The sequence below is a fragment of the Xyrauchen texanus genome, chromosome 13 (genome assembly GCF_025860055.1).
Source record: "Xyrauchen texanus isolate HMW12.3.18 chromosome 13, RBS_HiC_50CHRs, whole genome shotgun sequence".
In the NCBI taxonomy this organism is placed as follows: Eukaryota; Metazoa; Chordata; class Actinopteri; order Cypriniformes; family Catostomidae; genus Xyrauchen; species Xyrauchen texanus.
The window spans coordinates 40354001-40374201 of NC_068288.1; the positions used below are offsets into that span (position 1 = coordinate 40354001).

At 37.1% G+C, this 20201-nt stretch overlaps 1 protein-coding gene across 1 annotated transcript in view; it reads left to right on the forward strand.

Moving 5' to 3' along the window:
- The window catches only part of LOC127654242 (chemokine-like protein TAFA-2), a 133378-nt gene extending 116966 nt beyond the window's left edge, over window positions 1–16412 (forward strand). Inside the window, exons 3-5 of the mRNA XM_052141351.1 lie at window positions 2440–2589; window positions 7728–7852; window positions 15292–16412. Of these exons, the coding sequence (XP_051997311.1) occupies window positions 2440–2589; window positions 7728–7852; window positions 15292–15303 (287 nt within the window). The 3' untranslated portion in view covers window positions 15304–16412. The remainder of the gene's footprint in view (window positions 1–2439; window positions 2590–7727; window positions 7853–15291) is intronic.
- The last annotated feature ends 3789 nt before the right edge of the window (window positions 16413–20201 follow it).

The window sequence follows — 20201 nt, forward strand, 5'->3', positions numbered from 1 at the left end:
CGTATTTTGATTACTGAAGAGATTGGTAAGAACAACAAACAATCTGCATAATTCTACACAACTGTTGGTAAAAGTGGGCCCACAGCTTATTTGCAAACTATTTCAATACAATAACATAAGCTAGCAGGTTAGCAGAGGCCTAAAGCAGTGCACTGGGTGTACACCGTAGCCACAACACAAAAATGCATTTGAACTCTTGGTAGCAGATAAATTAATAAATAATCAAACATACTTACAGGTTGTGATCCTGAAGTGCCAGATTGTCCCTACAAAGTGGGAACTGCACCATCTTTCAGAGGTAACAGACTTGAAAATCTGGCATTGGTTGTGGTTGCACTGCTGAGGAATATTGGTAAAAATAAATTAGTCTGCCTTTGGAAGTCCAAACAAAGAGGTTTTACTTTTGCAATGAAGAAAACAGTGTCTTCTCGACATGGTGACAACACTAACCCATCTCATCCTGGCCTTGGCTATAACTACGTTTTTTTGAGGGCAGGCTAAAGTAGCCCTTAGGCAGGCATTATGCAAATGTGTTACATAGTGGTGTAGATACTTTATGGAAGAAATGGCTGGACTACAAACAGCTTGTTTCTTGTAGTTGTTGAGCTGTTTATCTGTGGGAGACAATAACTCCCTTTTGCATGGACTTTTTGCTTTTGACTTGCAGACTGTTTACATGCACAAAGAGCTATGTTACACAATAAAGGAAAGGTAAAATAATAGGGCCTCTTTAATTACTTTTTATTGTCTTGTTGTTGTATTGTTTGTGCACTGGAAGCTTCTGTCACCAAGAAAGAATCCTTGTATTTGTAAGCATACTTGGCAATAAAGCTCATTCTGATTCTGAAATGTTCTCCCAAACAGATTAGGTTTTTAAGGTTAATGTTCTATTGAATTTTAAATCATCAACTGACCTCCCTACCCTAAACCTTAAACCTAAACCTAACTGATAGTGCCAAAAATGCACTATTAACATTTTTGAAAACAACCAGATTATTTTTTGGTGGTTCTATGACACTTTTGTCTCACATGAATGGTGCTCTGGTATCAGGTCTGATCTGTGCTGATCAGTGTCAAGAACATGCTGTTCCAAGAGCATTGAACTTTCTTTGTTTTGTTAATTTGATTACATTTCAGCATGACCTTGTGTCAAGGAACATATGTTGATCTGTGCCAATTATGTTATGTGCTAGACAATGATATTTACCATGCCTATTGTAGAATAATAATATTAGAGTACACATATCATAATCATAAACCCAATAATAAATACCTATATATAAATATATAAAAAATCCATCCATATTTAAGAAATGTCTTAATTAAACTTTTGTGGAATATAATGACATATTCTGGAAGAATAGTTAAATAAAAGTTCAGAAAATGCATGCACAGTCCCGCATCCAAATCAAACCCTTGACCATGGTGTTGCTAGCTCTACCAGTCGAGCTCCAGGAATTGTTAGTATACTTTAAAACCCTTTTGTCAAGTGTAAATCCAACTGCTATGCCAGCCTGTTGAGTTGCCCACCCCAGTTTGTTTTTCTTATAGATTTTAACCAGTCATGTGGTTAGATGATACACAAACAAATGCATTAAGGCACATTGAGTGAGTCAAAGCAATCATTTTCTATAAGCTGTTGGAACAAACTCCACCATTGAATATTCAATTTGCATCCGCTCAAACTTTGTGAAATTAACTTTGGCCCTGCAGTGTGTTCGGGCTGAAAGATAATCACACAAAGGAGGTTCAGCCCTTCACATGCTAGCGTTTGCATCGCTAAATCTCTGTTTTCTTTTCCAAGCCCTCAATTGGCCCACCGCTCGACAGACCCTTTTGTGCACACGTTAAAGGCCCTTTATTGATCGGAGGCAAAATGTTTTTAATGTTGTTGATGAGATTTTGAGATTGGCCAGCTAATGGGAAAATGGAGGCCCCTTTTTCAATCAATTTTTAACTCAAGTCTTAAATTGAAAATCTTTACCAATGCAATTAAGATTGATTTGATAGAAACACTTATACTTTAAAAATGTTTTGATACTTTTTTGTACCCCTTTATCTTCAGAATAATGTTCCTCCCCGCTGTTGTTCAGTCAGAGGTGAAAGATAAACAAACAAGTAAATAACTTGCTTGAAGGACCCTTCTAGATGCTTGATGGGTTGCGAGTTCAATTAACCATTTTAATTATAATTACCAAAGTGAAAAATGAAACACATCCCGCTGATCACATTTGATTTTTTTCTGATTTTGGGACCCACCTTGCATTTGCATTAATTCATTTTACACTGCATTTATGTCATGGAAATTATTTCCTTTGCACGTAGCACTGCAAGCAACAGAATATGTGTTAGTGTCTCATCGTTTCCTCTGTTGGCGAGAGGAAGTTGAAACAGCTGGTTGATTTTAATAGACTGGGTGTCCATATTGTTTTTCCTTAGTGCATGTCAAAGCTGGGACCTGTGAGGTCATTGCTGCCCACCGCTGCTGTAACAAGAACAAAATCGAGGAGCGTTCCCAAACTGTCAAGTGCTCTTGCTTCCCTGGGCAGGTTGCTGGGACAACAAGAGCAGCTCCCTCCTGCGTGGACGGTAAGATTGTTTTAGTTTGTTTGCATGTGTGTTTGTGCCTGGTATTATAAATGTAATGTGTAGTGCTATTAAATGTAAAATGTAAATTGTGTTATATAAAAATATTTTATAGAAGGACAAATATACACCATTACTAAGCCTATATTTGAAAATTTGTGCATTTCAACTTCATAACAAATTTTCATTAAATTGTATTGTGTTAAATTTAATAAAACAAAATAACCAATATAAATGTATAAATCTTAACAAGATTTTTTTATTTAAAATATAAATTACACTATTATATTATAGAGTTCTATAAAAAATTATAGTAATCGTAAAGTAAATAATTGCAATATAGTAAAAAATTTTTTTTAAGATTTACGAATATCAATTTCATAACAAACTCTATCAAATTGAATTTCGTAATTTTTAACAGAATTAATAAAACTTAAAATATTTAGGGTTTTTATTTGTTTGTTTTTTAAGATTACTCAACTCAATTCGATAGAATTTTGTTATGAAACATGTAAATCTTTAAATTGTGTTTTTGAGTGTATAGTGTATAAAATATATATGTATATATAAACTATACAAACGTATTCACAATAAAATATAAAAACATTTATATTATACTTTTATTAATGTACAGTATATAGTATATTTACATAAAATGCAATAGTAAATATATAGTATAGTCTGTATATGTATATATTTTCCACCTTTATTATTTTTTCTTTTAAAATATGTATTTTCTTACATTGTTGGAGCTGTCCGTATGTTGTCAGGGTCTGTTATTAACATTATTATACCAACCAAAAACATTTTTAATAATAATATTTATTAGGGCTGTCGATTTAACGGTCTTAATTTTATAAAAAATAACTTGTAAAATAACTGACCGTAATAAGGAAGATTCCTGAGAAATGCAAGCTTGTAGTAACACCTGTTTAATCCAGAGGGCAGTAAGTGAAACTTCAGCTGTATGGGCATCACGCAGTTTAAAGAGTGAACAAAACAACCCTTCAGCAGACAGCATAACACAAACATGTGTTACATTCTCTTACATTCAAAACACTTGATGGAGCGCAAATTCGAACTAAGGGATCTCAAGATGTGTTCAAAGTATTAAACTATATTTAACTTGACACAGTGACCTAAAAATGTTATTTTTATGACGCAACGTACCTGAAACACTACACAAGTATGTCTGACGCATTGACGCATTGACAGGTCCTTAAACAAGCCCTCATAATAAATCTCGACCTGATTGCCAAATTCACTTGTGAAATGGATTGCTGTGAACTGTATGCCAATGATGCCAATTATGTTCAATAATATGGTAGGAAACAATACATTGTATTCTAAAGCGGCTTTAGAATACAATATATTGTTTCCTACCATATTGTCTTATCAATGATTAACTCTTCTGCCACAAGAATGTAATGCATTTTAATGATCTCAATATTTTGTTTTATATATATATATATATATATATATATATATATATATATATATATATATATATATATATATATTAAATTATTAAATATTTTATAATTCAATTTTATAAAATTAAATGATATATTTTTTAAATATTTAAAGATAACTATGTCTAATTATTTCATCATTATATACTGAATTATTGTTATATGAGGGGCTTTTTCAGCAAATATTTGTATATGCGAATGTGATTAATTAATTGGGACACTTCAATTCAAACATTTTAGCTATTGACAGCCCTAATATTTATATATAAAGAAATATGCCCTTTTTTGTTCGTTTTGTAGATGAGATCCTTTATATATATATATATATATAAAAAAGTACTTTAGCGATACCATGTAACAGTGTAAGATGTTAATATCATTTTATACCACTTTGATCTATACATACAAGTTACTTTATAATTACCATATTACATTACATTACATTACATTTATTCATTTGGCAGAGGCTTTTATCCAAAGCGACTTACAAAAGAGGAAGAACATCAGCGAATCATCTTAGGGAGACAGTGGTACAAAAAGTGCCATATTACAAAGTTTCACTATCATCAGAACGTTCCTTAGCCGACCGCAGGCCTCTGGTGGGAACGTAGCTCTGCATAAATGTTTTTAGGTATGCTGGAGCAGACCCAGTGACTGTTTTATATGCCAGCATCAGGGCCTTGAATTTAATACGTGCATGAACCGGCAGCCAGTGGAGAGAGACAAAGAGTGGTGTAACATGTGCACTCTTAGGTTCATTAAAGACCAGACGTGCTGCTGCATTCTGGATCATTTGGAGAGGTCTAATAGCACATGCAGGAAGGCCTGCAATGAGAGTGTTACAGTAGTCCAGTCTAGTTATGACAAGGGACTGAACGAGCAGTTGTGTGGCATGTACAGAGAGGAAGGGTCTTATCTTCCTGATATTGTAGAGTGTAAATCTACATGATCATGCAGTTTTTGAAATGTGGTCTGTGAAATTTAACTCATCATCAATGGTTACCCCTAGATTTCTGACCGTTTTGGAAGGCGAAACTGTAGTTGGACCCAGCAAATATTACCATATTTATGTTTGTTTACCCTCCACCTATGGTCATGATACATGTCTATAGAAACATAGTAGAACCATGCTATGGTACATGTGAAAAGAAATGGTATTGTCATGACATGTCAAAAGAATGGGTCATGACATCTCAGATTTAGCTTGTTAATGTGAGTAAGGAATATTGCTTGGAAATTGGTCTTGGCGGACTAGATCTGCTACGCTGCTGCTGCAGAGCTAGTATAGTATGGAGACTTGCTACTGCTAGAAAATATACAGATATACTGTGTTAAGAATGTGGACATGCTGTTGCTGCTCTCACTATTATTCAAAATGCTGTATTACATGCTGCTATACAAATAGACATTACAAACAATCTCCATGTATCAGATATAGACAGGTGGAGCTGGATTGGGGTGGGTTTCAGAGAAAGAAACTTTCGCAGCACACTGCAGTGAAACCGGCTTATAAGCAAAACAAAGCAATTTCAATATTAGACAAAGAGAGAGACAAAAGTTGATTGGCTACCTGATTAGCTACATGTCAAAGGAACAACTTACATCATGCGATTCACATGTCACATAGGAGCGAGCCAATTGGTTAACAGAAAACAATTCAAAGAATCCATCAGCTTGTGTCGCATAGGGTTCTTCTTTTTTTCATGACTGAACCTTGGTAATTTTCCTCAACTGTTGGCCTTTGTTTAATGTGAATTTGGTTTTGTCCCTAAATTGTCCTTTTTTATAATTCTAAGAATGAATGCTGCTGAATTAAATCATCAATATAAAGTGGGCTGTTTGTTTTTGAATTGTGTTTGCACATCTTTATCTCCATCTCATCTCTCTGTGCTGTCGGTGCAGAGTCAGGGCCTGTTTGAGTGTGACACTATCATCCTGCTGTTCACTGGACTGCAGCGTGGGCTGCTTGTCTAATATCATGTTAACAGCCTCCCTCACTGGACAGGTCAATCAATCCTGATCCTCTTTTCTGCCCTCTAATGTTTCTGACAGGCCATCATGTCAATAACGCATGATTCTCTCTACTAAATGAGGACAAAACCCCACTACTTTAAATTTTTGATGCCATATTTTTGTATACAAAAATGCACAATGCATTGTCAAAGAAGCACTTGTAGTAATGTAGCATATTTCCTTAAAAAAAGCAAGAGGGGGAGAAGACATTCAGAGACTTTTATTGATGTCATGGGGTCTTTAAAAGTTTATAGCCTCATAAACTCCAAATTAAAAATTTAGGGCTAAAGCTTGACTGCGTCTACCCTCTTTTTCCTGTTTCTCCTCTACCCTCAATATTGTTTCCAGTCTCCCTGACCCTTGTCATCTTGGCATGAAGGTAGACATTTATCCCTGAAGACACACAGCTGGCACTGAGCCCACAATGGATTGATGGATTCAAACCGTCAGCCTGGAATCAAAGACTCCCTCCTTCACCAACGTCAATGTATTTGATATATATATACAGAGAGAGAGAGAGAGAGAGAGACAGAGAGAGAGAGATGGTTTCATTTCTTTTGACGGTGGATGAGAATAAGATCTTTTTTCGTTTTCTGCTCCTCTCAATCTTCATTGCCTTATCCTTCAAAATATTGGATAGGTGGTGATTTGGGATGTTTCTTTCCCGTATTGGCAGTTCCCACAGAGTGAATGAAGTGTTGAATTTTTTCTCTCTCTTCCTTTCTGTCTTCCCCTTTCTCTATTTTTCTTTCTTTCTTTCTTTCTTTCTTTCTTTCTTTCTTTCTTTCTTTCTTTCTTTATTTTTCCCTTTTTGTCTTTCTTCCTTTTTCTCTTCCATTCTTTCATCCTGCACTTTCTCTCTCACTTTCTATTACTATCTTCCTGACTCTCTTTCTTCCTGTCTCTGTTCCCATTGTCCTCTCTTTCTTTGTTTTCTTTTCCTCTTAACTTTTCGTGTCTCTCTCTTTTTCCCCTCTTTCTCTCTCTTTTCCTTTTGGCTTCCTCTTCTTTACTCTCTCTCTCTCTTTTGGTCTGTATTCTTCTCTCTCTTCCCATATTTCTCATTATCTTCCTCTTTCTCTTCCTCTCCTTTTCTCTCTTCCTGTTTCTTTTGTCCTACTTCTTCCTGTCTGTCATCCTTTTCTCTTCCCCTTCCATTCTTTCCTCCTGTTTCTTTTTCACTCTCTCTTCCGGTCTCTCTCTCTCTCTTCCTGTTTCTCTTCTTTTCTCTGCTCATCCCTCTTTTTTTCTTATCTTCCCCTCTTCTCTCATCCTTTTCCTCCTTCCATTCTCTCTTCCCGTTTCCATTCTTCTATTTTTTTCCTTTCTCTTCTTCCCATTTTCCCCTCTTCCTTTTCTCCTCTTCATCTCATCCTCTTTCTTCCTCCTTTCTTCTCTCGTCCATTCTCTCATCCTCTCTTTCTTCTGGTCTCTGTTTTTCTCTCTCTTCTCATCTTCCTCTCTCTCTCTCTTCCTTTTATCTTCCTCTCCCTTTCTCTTTTCCCTCTCTTCCTGTTTCTATTCCTCTTTCTTTCTCTCTTCCCCACTTCCCCTTTTCTCCCTCTCCCTTTCACTATTTCTCTTTTTCCCTTTTTGTTCCTCTCCTTCCCTTTTCTCTCCCCCCTTCCTCTCTCTCTTCCTGTCTCTTGAATCCAGCTTCTATAGTAGCACAGAAGTGGTGGTGTCAGATGCAGCCATGTATGGAAGGAGAGGAGTGTAAGGTGTTGCCAGATCTTAAAGGCTGGAGCTGCAGCACAGGAAACAAAGTCAAGACGACCAAGGTGAGAGAGAGACCATGCAATTACAGGATATTCCTATATCAATCATGATAATATCAACACCATGTTTAGATGCACCATTTGACCATGGATCTGTTTGAAATCCTAGTGAGCTGCATTGCTGTCTCATGCCAACATAGGCATCTGTCTTCTATGGCAGCATACTTACTGAAATGTTGCCTCATAAGAGACCAATTTGGAACACTCTACATAGGCGGTAGCTCCATGCATCTTTCAAATAGCGCTCCTCACATGCAGCATAGAGGACACTTGACTTGCAACTGATTATAATACAGGTGACATGAGAGAAACTACGCGATCAACTAATGAAAATAAATACACTCAGTATACACACATTTTGGGCAAAAGTGTATGTTTTGTATTATATTAAACTGTTATTTATCTATACTTTTCAGTACTGAATGGATTATAAGTATATTTATAATCTAAAATTAAATTACACAATCTGGGATTTATTTTTCAGCCGAGCTCACCACAGTGCATTCTGGGATCCCCTATCCAGGGAAGGATACATATGATGCTACCTTAGAATTTGGACAAAACAAGATATCTTAGGAGGCAGTATAATTAAGATACCTAGCCTACGACTCCTGAGTGCCCCTGGGCATGAATTTAGAGTTGAAGTCAGAAGTTTATGAACACTTAGGTTGAAGTCATTAAAACACATTTTTTTAACCACTCCACTGATTTAATATTAGCAAGATATCATTTTGGCAAGTCATTTAGGTCATCTACTTTGTTCATGACTCGTGTAATTTTTCCAACAATTGTTTACTGATAGATTGTTTCTCTTTTAATTGACTATATCACAATTCCATTGTGTCAGTAGTTTACATACACTAAGTTGACCTTGCCTTTAAGCAGCTTGGAAAATTCCAGAAAATGATTTCAAGCCTTTAGACAATCAGCCAATTAACTTCTGATAGGAGGTGTACTGAATTGGAGGTGTACCTGTGGATGTATTTGAATGTCTACCTTCAAAGTCAGTGCCTCTTTGCTTGACATCATGGGAAAATCAAAGGAAATCAGCCAAGACCTCAGAAAAAATATTGTGGACCTCCACAAGTCTGGTTCATCCTTGGGAGCAATTTTCAAATGCCTGAAGGTACCACATTCATCTGTACAAACAATAGTACGCAAGTATAAATATCATGAGACCACGCAGCCATCATACCGCTCAGGAAGGAGACGCATTCTATCTCATAAAGATGAAAGTAGTTTGGTCACAGAATGGCGTCAATCACAGAACAACAGCAAAGGACCTTGTGAAGATGCTAGAGGAAACAGGTAGACAAGCATCTATATCCACAGTAAACAGTCCTATATCGACATAACTTGAAAGGCTATTCAGCAAGGAAGAAGCCACTGCTCCAAAGCCAACACAAAAAAAGCCAAACTACAGATTGCAAGTGCACAACATGGGGAAAAAGATCTTACTTTTTGGAATAATGTCCTCTGGTCTAAAGAAACATAAATTGAACTGTTTGCCCATATGACCATTGTTATGTTTGGAGGAAAAAGGGTGAGGCTTGCAAGCCAATGAACACCATCCTAACCATGAAGCATGGGAGAGGCAGCATCATGTTGTGGGGGTGCTTTGCTGCAGGAGGGACTGGTGCACTTCACAAAATAGATGGCATCATGAGAAAGGAAACTTATGTGGATATATTGAAGCAACATCTCAAGACATCAGCCAGGAAGTTAAAGCTCGGTCAGAAATGGGTCTTCCAAATGGACAATGACCCCAAGCATACCTCTAAAATTGTGGCAAAATGGCTTAAGGACAACAAAGTCAAGGTATTGGAATGGTCATCACAAAGCTCTTACCTCAATCAGATAGAAACTTTGTGGGCAGAACTGAAAAAGCGTGTGCAAGCAAGAAGGCCTACACACCTGTTAAACCAATTCTGTCTGTAGGAATGGGCCATAATTCCAGCAACTTATTTCGAGAAGCTTGTGGAAGGCTACCCAAAATGTTTGACCCAAGTTAAACAATTTAAAGGCAATGCTAACAAATACTAACAAAGTTTATGTAAACTTCTGGCCCTCTGGGAATGTGATGAAAGAAATAAAAGCTGAAATAATCTCTACTATTATTCTGACAATTCGCATTCTTAAAATATAGTATTCTTAACTGACCTAAGACAGCACAGGAATTGTGAAAAACTGAGTTTAAATGTATTTGGCTTAGGTGTATGTACATTTCTGAATTCAACTAAAAAAAATACACAATACAAATACAAAAACTCAATAACTCCTGAACTGATATAGAAACATGGATTATTACAAATTTCAGAAGAAAGCACTGCTAGTGTGGAGACTTTAATACTACTGTAGATACTAATATACTACTAAAAGTTACAGATATCTTATAACAGTACTTACTATCTTTTCTAGGGTGAGATATGAACAAAGTACACAATAATATATTAACAGGGATCGCTCACCACAAATTCTAACATAATTTACTCACCTTCATACCAAACTCCTCATGTGATATTCTATGTTTTCTATATTCATTTGCTAGTTTTGTGTGAGGAACAGACCAATGTTGCAAAGGTTGTGAGCCACTGACAGTGTCACACGAGACACCAAGTTTAATTCCTGCAGGGGGTGCTTGATGGCACATAAAACATATTCCTTTCTCTGGATAGTTTCATTCACATCATTTCAAGGATTCATGCCTGTGATTGTAAATCTGCTTCAGCAGTATCTATAAAAGCATTTATAAAATCGTCATCCAGTTAAAATAATGTGATTGGTCCATCCTATTCAGCGCGGAGAAAAGGAACATGTACTACGTGACAGCGCCATCTATGCACTGTTTTGGTAGTGGTCCAGACCTCTGGATAATAGTTTACACCTGATTAATGATACTGAAAATTATTAATAACCATTACATTAAAAACCTTTTTTTTTTTTTACAAATGCCATCACATGGTGCCCCTCTGGACATGGTGCCCCTGGGCATATGCCCAATTGCCCATGTGGTTAATCTGGCCATGGCGTGAACAGCCAGATGCATATACTCTTGACCAAGTTTTGAATGCGTCTCAAACCACCTCTGTAGGTCGGATTTATATCCGTCTCGGATCCGTCTAGGAGGGCATATACACTTAGTCTTTTCATGATCGGATAGCAATCCGATCTGTAAAAACACACGAATTGACCAAGTGTAAATACACTATAAATGTCAGTCTAAACGGTCTGAAAAAATTTGTTTCATCAGCTGTTAAATGAAAGTGCAGACAATTACTGTTGACCTAAAGATCAAAGTTTGAAATCGGAATTTAGTGCAATGGTAACAAAGTCTATGTAAACAAGTATAATAAGAAAGATAATTAAAGAATAGAGATAGACTGTTATTAGTTTTTTAATGGTCGATGTCAAAGCAGTTTAAAAGAGAACAGGGTGGATCTTTTTCTTTATATATGCAGTATATGTACAATATTTACAATAATGTTTTTGTTTTGTTTTTGTTTATTGTTTTTTTGCTTGTTTTTTTCTTCCAAAACCAGAAAATGTGTATGATCCATTGACAAGACTGTTAGTACATTTTACATTTGACAGAAGGGATTGGACATGATTGTTAGACGATGCTGATAATCCCAAAATTAGATTTTCGTGGCCGGTACACAAAAAAAATATACATTTTATTAACTATTGTTACTGATTGCTTCCATTCCTCTACTGAATGCACTAGTTTTCTACCTTCATAAACAGTCAAGCTGTCAGCTTGTTTGTAGTGCTGCCGTTAGACATTCCCTTTAAATAAAACACAATCAGGGACCATGTACAATGTGTTTTGAGCAAAATAGCCCAGACAAAAGCAACTCAATGTGGCATTACATTTTGGAAAGTCAGTGCAGGGGCAGTGATGCCCTTCTGCAGGTTAATGCAAGTTATTGTTTTTATGTTTACCGCTGCATGTTTGCGAGCGGTCGCACATGTACCGTTGACACACTGAGATGTAACTATCCATCAGGCTGTGGGCTTTGACTCTCCAAATGCCTGCGCTTGAGTCGAGTCCTCCATTATTCATGGGGCAGAGGGGGCCTGCCGGCAGATCTTTTTTTCTTTAGCCTGGTTAATAATTCATGCGACTGCACTCACGTCAACAGCAGGCAGACCTTTGAGGGGTTGCGAGCTTCTCTCAACCTGCGCTTGATTTTGGGCCCTCCAGGCCTCCGTTCGTGCACAAAAGCATGCATACAACTGCAGGAAGGAGATCCCAGAGAAGACTGATTGGAAGGTTGTAATCTAGATGATTATGACATCAAAGGTTTGATTATTGAAATCAGAATTTTTTTAAGGGCTAGTTTAACCTTATGAGACCCTGCGTCCCCATGCGTGAATATTATGTTTTGGCTTCACTATAGGCTATGCTTAGTTAAAATCATTTTTTTTAAAAGCCAACTGATCTCAGTTTAGGAGACTCTAGGCTGTCATTAAAGGTATAAACTTTCAGCGCACCAAGTCATGTGACAGAACGTCTTGGTTACTGTCATAACCTCCATTCCCTGATGGAGGGAAAGAGACGTTGTGTCGGTGTAGTGACAATAGGGGTTGCTCTTGGGAGCCCCAAAAACCTCTGATCTTTGAGAAAAGGCCAATGGGAATTGGCGAGTTGAATTTGCATGCCACTCCCCAAGACATATGGGTATAAAAGGAGCTGGCTTGCAACTACTAATTCAGGTTTTGCTCTGAGGAGCCGAGACAGGGTCCCAGCCATTTCAGCGGGTAGTACAGCGTTGTGGCAAGAGGGACACAACATCTCATTCCCTCCGTCAGGGAACAGAGATTACAAGAGTACATGCATCTGCCCGAAGGGGAGGTTAACATGTGGCGAATACGTCACATGGGCTTACCAGCCACACGTTGAAGAGGCACCATGGTAGGTCCCTCCTGGAGGGGAGGAGCTCTACAAACAAGGCGACCGGTGGCAGAGGCTAGGGAGGAAAGACATCCAGGGTTCACTGTCTCATGAACTCGCATGGGGGAAAAAGGGCACGTCTTCCCTTCCGGGAGGGGAAAGGTGCTGTACGCAAGCGGTACACCCGGCCAGCTGCCTTGCATACTTACCTGTTCATACCTGACAACACACAGGACGAACGCGGCTCAACCTGGAGATTATAAAATCTTGCAAAGGTATTGGCTCTGGCCAAAGCAGAGAAGGAACTGCTCAGATCGTCTAAAGCTCTGCGTGTGGTAGATGCCCAAAACACGCACTGCAACGACAAGGCTGGGTCTGCCTCCTCCCTGGGCAGCGCTTGCAGGGAGGTTGTGGGAACCTTGACACATATCCCGGTCGGGGTCTCAAGACCATCCGGACCAAATTCCAGGCAGGGGACATCCGCCACTCCAGCCTCTCCTGCAGTTTGGAAAGCATCGACCCGACTGCACATCTCTGGGGGGTTTCACCTCCAGAACAAATCCTACACACTACCATAGCTTGCAATACATGATCAGAAATGTATTTGCGACAAAACTGATTGTGTTTTGCAAGTTATGGTAATGTGCAGGATTTTTACTTTTTGTCTTTACAATATTTTTTTCTTAAGCACCTATCTATAACTTTTCAGGCATTTGAGGGGTTTTACATTTTCGATTGTATTCTGTTTTATAAAAAATAATCTTTTGATATACAAGTTTATATTGTGTACATTTTATTCTTTTCTTTATCCTTTTTATATATTTTTTAAGCACCTTGAGAAGCTACCTTTAAAAGGCCCTATATGAAAATAAAGTTTATAACTATTATCTGTATTAAAGATAGCAAATAATAGAGCTGGCATGGACTCCACAGAAACTGATTATTCATGTCATTCCAGCACCAGCAGGTTTAAATAATAATAATAATAATAATAATAATAATAATAATAATAAACTTGACTTTCAGTGTGGTCTCAAACATTTGGTCCCCATTGTATCTCCAGGCACTTCCTGTCCTCTTTCCTCTAGATATTATATTTGAACAGTTTTCAATTGCTCGGTCTGATCTCGCCCACCCAAATTTCTATCACATTGCCAGTTATGGCAACCGAACCCCATTTTTAAACCAAAGAGGTTGTAGTAAGTCTAGGAGAAGGTGTCCAGAACACCTTTCCACTTCCTCCGTGTCCTCCGGCTGCCTGCTGGCAGTGACCTAAAGGTGTAGATTACACTGGGTTTCCCATAGCAGTCTGCCCGTCTGGTCTCATCTACAGCCATAGAGACCTGCCCTACCCCTGGCCCCTGATCCCTGCCTCTGTGCTACAGAGCTGGAACAGGACCAGACTTGCATACTACACCCTCTCGGATCCAGAGGAGCTCACAGCTCCTGTCCCTTAGTGTGCTGAATCACTATTTCAGGCTACGACTGCTGAGCTCATACTGTTGGTGTGGTTAATGACACTTGTAGGTGACGATACAGTGTGCCTGTGTGAGCATGTGTACTAACACCTCATGCCTTGGAGAACATTTTTAAATGAAGATGATTCAATTTGTATATTGTATGATGTTTTGAAGTTCAAGAGATAATTAGTTTGCACACTGTGGTTGCTGTGGTTGTGTTATGAGGACATTTAACAAATCAGACATGCTAATAACAAGAAGTGTATGGTATAATCAAAATGTTATATCACAGTAACGATATATATCACAATAAGAGTTATTTCTGCTGGAAACTCAACAAACTAATACATAAATAGCAATGTGTTAATGCCTATTTCTGTTGAATCCAGTGAATTCAATACATTACATTACGAATGAAAAGTACTTATCTTCTCATCTCATTTTATTATTTTTTCTTTTTACTTGGAAAAGAAAGGATCTTTCATAACAATCTGTGCAAAAACCGGTTCACATTCTGTAATAATGAAAGGAATAGTTAATTTCAAAATGGAAATTCTGTCATTAATTACCCTGATGCCATTGTAAACTTGTATGGCTTTCTTCCATTTTCAGTAAAAAAAAATGTGCGCATTCATGAGTGCTATGAGAGAAGCTCATTATCAGTGGCATGCATTTATGTGAGAAACTGCTTTGTTATTAGCACAAAAAAAAGTGTTTTCTTGAAACAAGCTTCTCTTATAGCGCTGAACATACAATGAACGTCAACATTTTCAATGAAAAATTACAGATTTTTCAGACGTCAAGAATTTCATATGTGTTTGGAAAATTTGTATTTTGTAAAAGCTTAAAACTAATGGTTCAAATGAGGAAAACTAATAACAAAAAATGGTTTCAACTAAATTTCCGATTGGACGAGCCATTTTTTTCAGACTTTAATACATTGCATTTTGTAGGAGACAAGTAACGAGGAATGCATTGATTAGACAATACAAATATTTAGTGTTGGATTAGACAATGCTGAATATCCATACTAAAAAAACAAAATGCAAACATTAATGAAATAATAACTTGGATTCCTCTTTTTTCAGGTCACACGATAGGCTGGGATATACATTTGGGAATAGCAGTGTACTTTTTCCCTTTTAATCAAAGCAATGGAAATGAAGATACAAAGACTTCAGACTCCTTTACAACTATGGAAATCAAGTGTTTGGACCTTGAGAACAATATCCCTTGGAATGGACCATTTAAGCACATGGATTTTATTTATTTTATCTCTTTCAATTTTCAGCCTGCCAAACTCCCATATTTGTTTATAACAACAGTGTTGGACAACAAAACCATACACCATGTAAAATAAATATTCCATAAAATCAACAAGATTATGGACCAGTTCAGAGAATTCTACATTTTCAGAACGATGGATTACATTTCCTTTTTAGTGGACTTGAAAGGTTCATTTGCTACTTGAATTGTATGTGTTCTGGGGACACTGATATTCTGTTCCCTCTCCTTTGATGCCAATATTTTCTTTCTTCTGTTGTGGCCTGACTTTTTGATTAGTGTGAGGTGTATGATTTTTGGGTATGGTTTTGGAGCACTCAGCTCCATTTTGAAAAGGACTTGTGCAAGCAAGAGGCAAGTATAAAGGGAAGAATTATAGTTATTAATAATGGAAGAAATGTTGAAGTGGTCTACCACGGGACGAGTGAAAATGAAGATAGCAAAGAGATTTATTGTTTGTTTTTAAGAGCCTTGGTGGCCGCTATTGAGTAAAAGTGTCAGTATTATCTCCAATAAAAGTATCTCTATGGGAAATCTCGTCCAGTCGTAACTTTGAAGAATGGTTCTTTTTCAATCATAAAAGAGAAACTGCTTTTAAAGTCAATTTGAAATCAAAATTGACCCTATTTACTGTCTAAATTCACTTTTCTTGTCTTATACAGCCACCGTTTCCTAAGCAGGTGTGATGCAACACGTTTTCAGCTACAAGCAATTTGTCTGTCCAAATTGAAGGCAAAACTGCTGTAAAGAATGACAGAATCAGAGCCAATCACAGCATATTTGCTGTATAATGTACAGTTATGTGGAGTGAAATTTTGAACAAATGAGATTTCATGTTGGGCAACAGAAATAGAAAATGTCCTGTTGCTCATCACCTGTTCGTTTAAGACAAAAACAGCTTTACAAAATAAATGAATAAATAAATAAGAACACAGTATTATTGTAAATGATTCATTGGTACCCATTATTCCAAATAAATTAAAACAATGTTTGATTTTGTCATTTTTTATCAATATGTAATAACTAGCTCTGCCTCAACAATTACTTTTTTTTGGTGACATCACGAATCCCTCTTACGTTTTCAACCTCTCCCCTCCAATCACCATGCTCTATTCAGGTATGTACTGCACCGCCCACTTTTCACGATAAATTCCTGATGGATAAAGTCAAGTCCCGTCCTAAATTTTTTTTTCTTGTAGAATATCCTGTTTCACCCAAAAATATGTCAGATTACAAAAGATAATTGGGTTGCAATAGTGTTTCATGTTTAATTTCAAGGCAATATAAAGATGTACCACACTCTCAAATGACTTAAAACCATATAAACAAACAAAATCAATAATCATCAGACATATTTTATTATCAATATGTCCCAATACATTAAAAACTTTGATAAAATCTTGCAGTCTGGGATGTCCACATACAAGGAAATCAAGATGACACATGACTATACTAATATTGTACTGAAAAATGACATGTAGCCTCTTCCTTTCTTCGAAAATAAAAATTTATTGGCAGACACCAAAATATTAGTATTCAGTCTGTGAGACATACAGGATTGCTTATGCAGCTGTCACTGAACTCTTCAGACTGACTTGTGTAGGGCAGGGCTAATGCTATTAGCATAACACCATTTGCTGGTGATTTTGTCTGGCTAATTAACCATTAACAATAACAACAGATCAAGGTGGGGCACTTGGAGGTTAGTGAAGATGTCATTAAGTTTAAAATATAAGTCACTCAAAGACTAGATCTGAACATGTCATAAACATAATGTTGAGACAGTGGAGCGTTTCGAATGATGCTGTAATGTTCTAATGTGTTTAGCTAATTGCAGACAGTGAGCAAGCTTTCAACTGAAAGAATGTGTCATTAGCAAAGACTGGGAGATAAAAGCATTTTGTGTGTGTGTGTGTGAGCATGTGTGCGTGCATGTGTGTGTTTAGGCAAAGAGGTGGCGGTTTCGAGTGCTTTGACTCTGTGATGACATTGTGCTAAGGGTCGTAACATGTAAAAAACAATTATTACTTGCTCTTAAGAAACTGAGTACTCGTTTAGCTCAAAGCCTTTAGTTGGCTTGGTGCGGTGCGTCTACAAACTTGAAGTATCCACAACAGTAGCCAACTGTTTTCAAAACAGTGTAGCTTTTCCTTTAACAAGCTACTTCTTCCAACAAGTGGTAGTCTAGCATGATAAAAGTCACTTTGCCACTTAATTTAGGTTTCCTAAAGTCCTTTCTCTCATATGTATTTTTAGGAAGTATGATTAATTTGAGTGAATCGCTTCATTCAGACATGTTTAGTCCTTGCCCATCATTTAACTTTTTATAGTGAAATATTTAGTTAAAATTTGCTGTTCCGGTTTTCAACTTTTTTTTCTCCTTTTTTTCTTTTTCTTGTTGTATAGTGTAAATATCAGTGTTGGGGTGTTACTTACTTAAAGTAATGACACTACTAACTTAACTAAATTTTCAGTATAGCATTACAGCATTTCAGCTATTTTTACGACAGTTTACATGTAGCTTTTCCAGTAACAAACTACTTTTTTCAGCAAAGTGCTACATTGTGCCAATGCAGTAACTATAACTGAACCAGTTCAAATAAATAATTTAATGATTCACTGATTTGCCGATTCACTAGAGTGTGTTTTTTTTGTTTTACAGAATATTTATATAATATTTATACATTTATTTATGTTAAATGTTCAAATAAGATTAAGTTGTACCAAAGTCTTTCTAGCAAGTCAGTCCACTGGAAGCCATCTTTGGAACGCTCTTGAATGGAGAAAGACAGAAATCTCCAAAATGATTGGTCAAGAATACGATCCAAGAACATATTTCAAATCAGCAGTACAATCTGACAATTATAACCCCCCTAGATTTTCCTTGTGTCCCCCTGAAACTTTTGACACCCCCAATGCTGAAACACGATCAAGGCGGACCAACCCTAGCAAAATGATCAAAGAGGAGTAGAATGGGTGTACTAAGTTATAAACATTCATAAACAGTTATCACCCTAAAGACCAAAATACACTCCAAAGATCACATCCTTGTACAGAAAAAGTCATTTTAAGCAAGTCAAGACACTCCACACAGTCCAAGTCCATCTTTGGAACGGTCCCGGGCAGTTCCATTTATGAACATGCAACTCCTATCTACTTTAATGGGTAGCACCGAAATCTCCAAAATGGCTTGTGAAGATTATGATCAAAGAACATTTTTCAAATCAGCAGTAAAATCTGACAACAATTGTATCATAAATTGTGCTTCTTTACCTCAGATTATTCTTAACTAACACTATAGCTAACGCTATTTTCCCGGCTTGTCGAGCTTCTACATACACATGCACATTTTCAAGTTGACTGACAGGTGATGTTTATACAGTACATAAAAAGGTGATTGGCTCTTTTACCTATAAGGCGGGACTTCCTTTTCCATCCGTTGAATGATGGGCGTTCCATTTTCCACCATTTTCAAAGAAGTGACTCGTCTCTGCTAAATTGACTCCGGTACTGCCCCTACTTTAAGTTATGATTGACTTGTATCATGGACTGCTACAGTTTCAAAGTAGCTTCCCCAACACTGGTAAATATAACTTTAATGCTGTTACTCTAGTTAAGAAACTCATAGTTTTCGTGTCAGAAAAATACTGCTCAGTAAATACTTTGACTGTAAGAATAACTTTTGTTATCTGATTATGTATTTACAAAATTATGTAATTTTGCATATCCCTAATATAAACCCAACCCAGTCCCCTAATATTCACAGAGATTCACAGAAGATTACGAGTGAACCCGTGAATAATCATGCCCAGTATCCTTATCTACATGCAAAAGCGCGCTCAGCCCATTATACTGTGAGCTATGAGGGGGATTGAGTCTACAGGCATCCAGGCTCACTGGGGTGCTGGGAAGACACTGGTGGAATATGTTTGTTTGTCACATGTCGCACCACCTACCACCTACCACTGCTTTCATCGCCTTCAACCTATATTTGAATGGTAATGGGGATATTAGGAATACAGTCACAGACAAAAGATGAGACTGGAGGAATGCCAAAGTGTATGCAAGTAAGAGGGAGAGCAGGAAATGGTAGATTTTATTTGAATTTATATCAAATATTTACTATCCCATTAAGTTCTGAGAATTATATTAAATGACCAAGTTAAAATAATGAATAATTTAATAATTTATGATAATAATTTAATAAGAAAAATAATTATCCTTAAAAAAACGAAAACATTTTTGTTAAAAGGTGTAAGATTCAGAAACCCTTGTTATTAATGACACCTGTGGCCGTTTTGATTGAGTTCACAGATCAATCCTTATGGCACTATATTTCATATGCTTTGTAGTTATGTAAGCTTACCTGTCCAATAAGAACGCCAATTCAGGGTCGGTTTTGATCCCCAAAACTGAACGTAGGTCCCTCCAGGAATCAAATGCCCTGCTGATGTTCACTCTAGTTTTCAATCGACCACGATCACATTCCCGCTTTGCCAGATGGGATTCAGTATATAAATTATTATTTTTTTGGCTTACTCAGAGTTTGTGTATGAGTCTGTGTTGGGCTGGGAGCTGGACTTACTAGATTCCCTCTCTAAGATAATGTTACCTAGTGTTGCAGACTGCCTGTTGACATGGTAGAGAAGTGATTACTGAGGCAAGGCTTTTGGGAGTGCGCATAAATGTCACATCCTTTGGATTTTCCCGGCAA